Raw genomic sequence first — 6,790 nt, 5'->3', positions numbered from 1 at the left:
CTATCTGTTCGTGCGTACTTGTATAAGCCTCTCTGTGTGTGTGGGGATGTATAAGCCTGTTGCTGCACGCTTGTATACCTGTACGTGCATATCCAGTAACGAGCGCACGAGCTCGGCAATCAGTGTCAGCTGTCGGTTGTGGAAATGAGTCCCCACAAGTAACATGGCTTCGTGATGCGACCCTTGAAGGCCTGAGGTGGACCCATTCTGTCCTGTACGCGCTGATATTAGGTGAGCGAGTACAAGCGGTGTATGATGAGTGCGTGTGTGTGTGTACGTGTGATTGTAGAATAAACAAAGACATGAGTATTTCAGACGAAATGTTCTGATACATTTTTATAAAGATATGTGCTTCTATGGAGAGGATGGTACAAGTTGCGATACAGATTTTTTTTATGTCAAAATTCAGTACACTATATGTATTTGTGTGTGAGAGTGGCTAGGTATAGCTACAACCTACATACACAATTAACATTGATTATATATATAACAATATATTACCCACCCATTGATTATATCACATGAATGGTTGAACACTCCAAGTCTGTCACCAGATAGTTTAGTGCGTGTGTTTGTTCGTTTGCATTGCGCAGACCCACCGTTACTCACTTCTCCGGGTTCTTTAAAAGAATGCAGAACAATTCAATTCTACTGCGACTGTGAGTCTACCTATATGAATAAAGATACCGCACCTCCAACAAGCACGTGGTACCAGTCGAGCACCCTTGAAACGTATGCTGTCGAAGCATGCAACAATTTGAGATATAACTTAAAATTCCGATGGTGTATGCACATTGAGGCATTTGTCTAACTGCATGCATGTACACCTGCAGCACTTGATCAACGATCGCAAATGTGATGCGTGTGCACAACAATGTCACACACTCTCTCACACATCACGTGCTGCCGTATGGTCACTGTTATCTCTCGGCAGCAACACACCTGTATGAGTCCTGGCGTTCTTTGTGTGGGGACTGACCTGCCCATGTCCATTCAGGACAGTTTGGGCCCATTTCACCACGAGTGGTTTGGAAATACGATGGTCCAAAAGCCCAGGGCAGGTGAGTAGGAAGCACAGCGACATGGTTGCCAGGTGGCTGAACGCCCTAGCAGCGCCAGTGCCAGTAGTCGTGATCTGGTTGGCTGAGGCAGCTGATCTATTTTTAGCCGACTGTGCGGTTGTCGGCGTTTCCGGTGCAGATCTGGGTGTATTGGGTCCACCCGAATTTCTTAGCGCCGATGCTTCGTTGATTCCCAAATTCATATCCGGATTTGAAAACGTAAAGACAAAGCCCTGCCCGTCCGCGTGTCCGTGTGTGTCTGCGTACACAGCCTGTGTGTGGGCGGTGGACGCTCCACCAATCAGATCAAAGCAAATACGCACCTCGCGGTCAGGTAGCCGCATTCCTGTGAGTCCGATGAGGCCACACACTGTCTTCAGCAGCTCAGCCCCCCACACAAACTGACGGGTGCGTTCAGAGCTGCAGGCGACAGATGGGAAGGACGAGAGGGATGAGTGCGAAGGATGGAACAGACTAGGCGAATGATAAGGCCGGTACATAGGTATTAGTTTATCTGTGCGGGTTAGTCTACCAATGGAAGGCCGGTGCATAATTATTAGTTTACCTGTGCAGGTTAGTCTACCAATGGAAGGCCGGTGCATAGGTATTAGTTTATCTGTGCGGGTTAGTCTACCAATGGAAGGCCGGTGCATAGGTATTAGTTTATCTGTGCAATTTAGTCTACCAATGGAAGGCCGGTGCACAGGTATTAGTTTATCTTTGCAGGTCAGTCTACCAATGGTAGGCCGGTGCATAGGTATTAGTTTACCTGTGCAGATTAGTCTGCCAATGGAAGGCCGGTGCACAGGTATTAGTTTATTTGTGCAGGTTAGTCTACCAATGGAAGGCCGGTGCATAGGTATTAGTTTATCCGTGCAATTTAGTCTACCAATGGAAGGCCGGTGCATAGGTATTACTTTATCTGTGTAGGTTAGTCTACCAATGGAAGGCCGGTGCACAGGTATTAGTTTATTTGTGCAGGTTAGTCTATCAATGGAAGGCCGGTGCATAGGTATTAGTTTACCTGTGCAGGTTAGTCTACCAATGGAAGGTCGTAAACAACTCTGAGGATACATACATTGAATGCATAGCCAACACATCTGGAAGTAGCGGGTGCACGAATACAAGCATTCCCAGTAGCTGACAGAGTTAGCCTTCACCAACACACCACTCACAACGGCATGCATAACGAAGCAACAGATATCCGCTTGAGGACACAACACTACTCAGACCTGAGACCCCCCCCACAACCCCAACGACTCTTCGAAACATACGCAGAGACTGCTTTCGTCCGCAACTGGCCCACGAGCGTACGCATGGCCTCCAGTATCCGTGTGCGCATTGGGTCGATCACAAACACGGCCCGTTTCATGCTCAGCTCGTCACTGTCACTGCCACTGCCGGCGCCTTTCTTCCTATCGCTACTGAGCAGCCCACTGGTGTTGGACGTGGTACTATTCACTGCGGCGTTGTGACGCATGGCCAACCGCACGAGGGTCTTCAACCACGCGCATGTCTGTGGGAGAGATATGCGAACAGGGTGGGTGAAGCTCTGAGCTGGAGGTGTATGGATAGCCGTTGATATGCACCGGTACAGGCAGTCGCTGCGTTGGAATACATACGCGTGCGACGCAGGTGTTGCGTGGTATGAGTGAGAGTGTGTGCCATGTGTAGCAAGGGTGCCACCCCTTCGTCGAGAAGGCAATACCAGTTGAAGCCGAGGCTGAGGGTAGATTCCTTGGTGCGCACATCGGGATAGGCGCTGATAGAGCCGTGTGAAGGATAGGAAACAACTGTTGTAATCCGAAGTTGGTGCGGTCTTCACGCACACAATGGATGACAGCATCATGCACGCACCGTATACACTCATACATACACACACACAAGACAGGACGAATGACTCCGTAAGTACATACACAGAGGTTGCTATATACAAAAATACGCACAGGTTGTTGTATACATGCACACACACAAGACAGGACGAATAACCTCGTAGATACATACACAGAGGTTGCTATATACATATATACGCACAGGTTGTTGTATACATGCACACACACACAAGACAGGACGAACGACTCCGTAGATACATACACAGAGGTTGCTATATACATATATACGCACAGGCTGTTGTATACATGCACACACACACACAAGACAGGACGAGTGACTCCGTAGATAAATACACAGAGATTGCTATATACATATATGTGCACAGGTTGTTGTATACATGCACACACACAAGACAGGACGAGTGACTCCATAGATACATACACAGAGGTTGCTGTATACATATATACGCATAGCTTATTGTATACATACACACACACAAAACAGGACGAGTGACTCCATAGATACATACACAGAGGTTGCTATATACATATATACGCACAGGTTGTTGTATACATGCACACACACGGTCTCCCGGCAGCACTCCTCAGGGACGGCCTGCCGTGTCAACGAACGACACACACGACAGCTCTCACAACGTGAGAACACCTGATGTGCCACACAACAACGAACGACCGCAGACACAACCCACGGGTGCACGCACACAGCAGGCGCACACACCCACTCAAACCGACTCACACTCACCTCCGAATTGCCCAGAAGGGTCTGGATATACTGCACCAGGTGCACATCCTCGGCGTTTGCCTGGTCTGCATCCTGCCCCCCCGCTACGCCGCCAGTCCCCTGCCCTACAGACACAGACACAGACGCGCTGGCGTTCGCTGTCGCACCGACACCCTCTTCACTCACAGAGCCTCGTGTACGTGCGGGTGCATGAGCGGTGTATGTGGGCGAGTGTGTGGCTGCGATGCTATCCGGACCAGCCCTGGTCTGGGCGGCCTTATTCATGTGGGTTTGGGGACCGATGTCTGGGCCCATCTGTCCCCGTGGACGTGAGCTTGAGCTCGTGTGTGGATGTGCCTTGCCGGTGTGTACCGCGGGTGCGAGTACTGTGGTGATGTAGATGCCCAGCCACAGATAGGTGTCTGTCTCGGCCAGCAGTTGACACACCTCTGGCCGTAGTTGCGGAAACAACTCACAGACAAGCACACACAGCTCCACCACACGGTCAATGAGTAGGTATGAGCCGCTGCTGTACAGATTGTAAATGGGCGGTTTTGATTGGTTCCCGGCGGAAGTGGAGCCCTGCTTTGGCGTTTGATTGCGAGGAGACGTTCTGTGGGCGGGGATGGCATTTAGTCAGTGCCCATTAAAAAATTCACGTTATATAAACGTTTTATGAGTCAAAGCGCCGAAAACAAGAGGTAGCGGTCCGCAATCTGTGGTACACATACAGCAATACTACGCACAGGACACACCTTCCGTAACGTGGGCTATGTCCCGCTGAAAGGATCGAACTTCTGGGACTAGATGAGGGGTGGACGAAGGAGTTCGGCGAGCCTCTGGTGATGCCTGCGCTACCGCTCACTCCACGGCTATCGCTATTGCCCTTCGTATGTGTCTGTGGGTTGGGGCTTGAGTTTGCATTGATGTGTGCGCCAGAGCCTGCACCTGAGTGTGCATAACCGGACTTTGGGTCCGTTGCAAGACTGTCTGTGGAGGACACGGACACAATCGGTGCATTTCCCGTCATACTCCCGCGCGTACTATCAGTACCACCAGATGCTGATGCACCATCAGCCGTGGAAGTGGGCCCGTTTGCACCTGAACTTCTTCCCCCGACACTTGCAGTCCCTCCCCACACCTTGGCACACATGCGCGAATGGGTTATTGCAGCAGCAAGAGTGTCCAGCAACACCTTCTCCACACACGTCACGTTTAACAGCAGGCACATCAGCAACCTTCTCGACGCCCGCCTACGCACATGCAACAACGCACATACCAGCACGGGCAGAGGGAAGAGTGTGTGTGAGAACGCTTGGTAGATAAAGGGGAGCATGTCTGCAGCCATTTCCACGTACAGATCGTTGTCGAACATCTCGCTGGCGAATTTGTTTATGAATTCCGCGCGTGGCGTAGGCGCCCCGTTGCCATGACTACCGCCGCTGTTTTTCTCAGCGGTCTCCAAGCAGCTCCGTGCCTCGGCCTCAGTCTCGCCCAGGACATACACCAGCCGAACGAACTCCAAAGTCACCATGCGCACTCGCTTCTGCGCCCCTCCCTCACGTGATATGTGTGCATCTGTGTGCATATGCTCATACGGCCCTGCTTCACTGTCCCCCCCATCCGTTGCTGACAACTGTGCTTGCGCTGGCGTGCACTGTTCACCCGTGCTTACCCCCGAGTTCCATCTCTCCAGGTCAGGCCCGTTGAATAACGAGATGTGAGCGTTTTTGTGTGCGAGTGTGTGCGTTCGGGTGCCCTCTGAAGTGCCGTTGGCTCGGAGCAAATCCATCAAAAAGGTTTCACCTTCCGCTTCGATCGCTCTGAAGTCAACGTTTGCGACCAGGCCACCTAGACGCAGATAGGAGATTAGGAGATTAGTACTGCATGATAGTACTGTAGCAAATCATAGTCTTATCAATGTCTGCAGCGAGACACCTGTCAATTGGCTCTTGTTTTGTAAATAAATGTGGATGTACGTAGTAGGTACGTATGTGGGTATGTACACTACTTGGATTTATACAGTTGAGATGGTCGTCTATATATTGAGTACAAAACGAATCAATTGATCGAAAGATTGAGGAATAAATGTTCGCGTATATAAACAAATAACAACACGTTACATTGAAATTATAAAGTCTCTATATCAATTTTGAATATACGTGTGCATATATAAATATATATGCAAATACGTAAAAATGCATGCGTGTGTCAAATACGCGTATACGTATGTTATCTATATAGTATTGTACATATGTTACCTATCTATGAATAAAGCATCAACTGATATATAAAAACCTCTGCAAATACCAATTCACAGACAACTACATATATCGTATATATAAGTGAATATATAGGTACATTAATCGGACATGCGTATATCTATAAACAAATCAAAGCGGACATACACATCTATACATAAGTTTGGAGTAACATTGTATCTAGGCCAATATACATAAAAATTCATGAATATATATATATATATATATATATATATATATATATATGTATATATGTATGAGTGTGTGTGTGTGTGTGTGTATATATATGCATATATATATACATGTTTATATATATATGAGTATGTCTGTGTGTGTGTCTGTGCGTGAATGTATGTGTGTATGTGTGTGCGTGTTTGTGTGCATGTGAATGTGAATGTGAATGTGTATATAAAATGTATGAATATAGACACAAAAGTGCATATATATATATATATATATATATATGCGTGTGTGTGTGTGTGTGTGTGTGTGTGTGTGTATGTATGTGTGTGTGTGTTTGTGTGTATATGTGTGTGTGTGTGCCTGTGTGTGTATGTGCCTATGTGGGTGGGTGGGTGTGGTTGGTTTGGGTGTTGGTTTGGGTGGGTATTGGTTTGGATGGGTGTTGGTTTGGGTGGGTGTATGTGTGTGTGTGTGTGTGTATGTGTGTGTTTGTGTAGGTGTGTGTTTGTGTGTATGTGTGTATATATGTTTGTGTGTGTCTATGTGTGTGTGTGTCTGTGTCTGTGTGTGTGTACGCATCTGAGTGTGCGTGTCTGTGTGTGTAGGTATGTGTGTGTTGGTATATACCATATATATATATATATATATATATATGCATATATGTATGTATATATATATATATATGTGTGTGTGTGTGTGTGTGTGTGTGTG

At 47.8% G+C, this 6,790-nt stretch overlaps 1 protein-coding gene across 1 annotated transcript; it reads right to left on the bottom strand.

Moving 5' to 3' along the window:
* Window positions 1-71: 71 nt before the first annotated feature.
* SARC_02184 (hypothetical protein) lies at window positions 72-5,464 on the bottom strand (the record flags this gene model as incomplete). The annotated part of the gene is made up of 5 exons (XM_014304090.1): window positions 4,391-5,464; window positions 3,657-4,248; window positions 2,336-2,577; window positions 943-1,481; window positions 72-221 (listed from the first exon to the last, which is right to left on the bottom strand). Coding segments are annotated over exons 1-5 (2,560 nt in total), but the record flags the coding sequence as incomplete, so codon positions are not given.
* Window positions 5,465-6,790: the final 1,326 nt, after the last annotated feature.

This window comes from Sphaeroforma arctica (assembly GCF_001186125.1).
Source record: "Sphaeroforma arctica JP610 unplaced genomic scaffold supercont1.95, whole genome shotgun sequence".
Taxonomy (NCBI): domain Eukaryota; class Ichthyosporea; order Ichthyophonida; genus Sphaeroforma; species Sphaeroforma arctica.
This window is presented reverse-complemented; position numbering and strand designations above follow the sequence as displayed.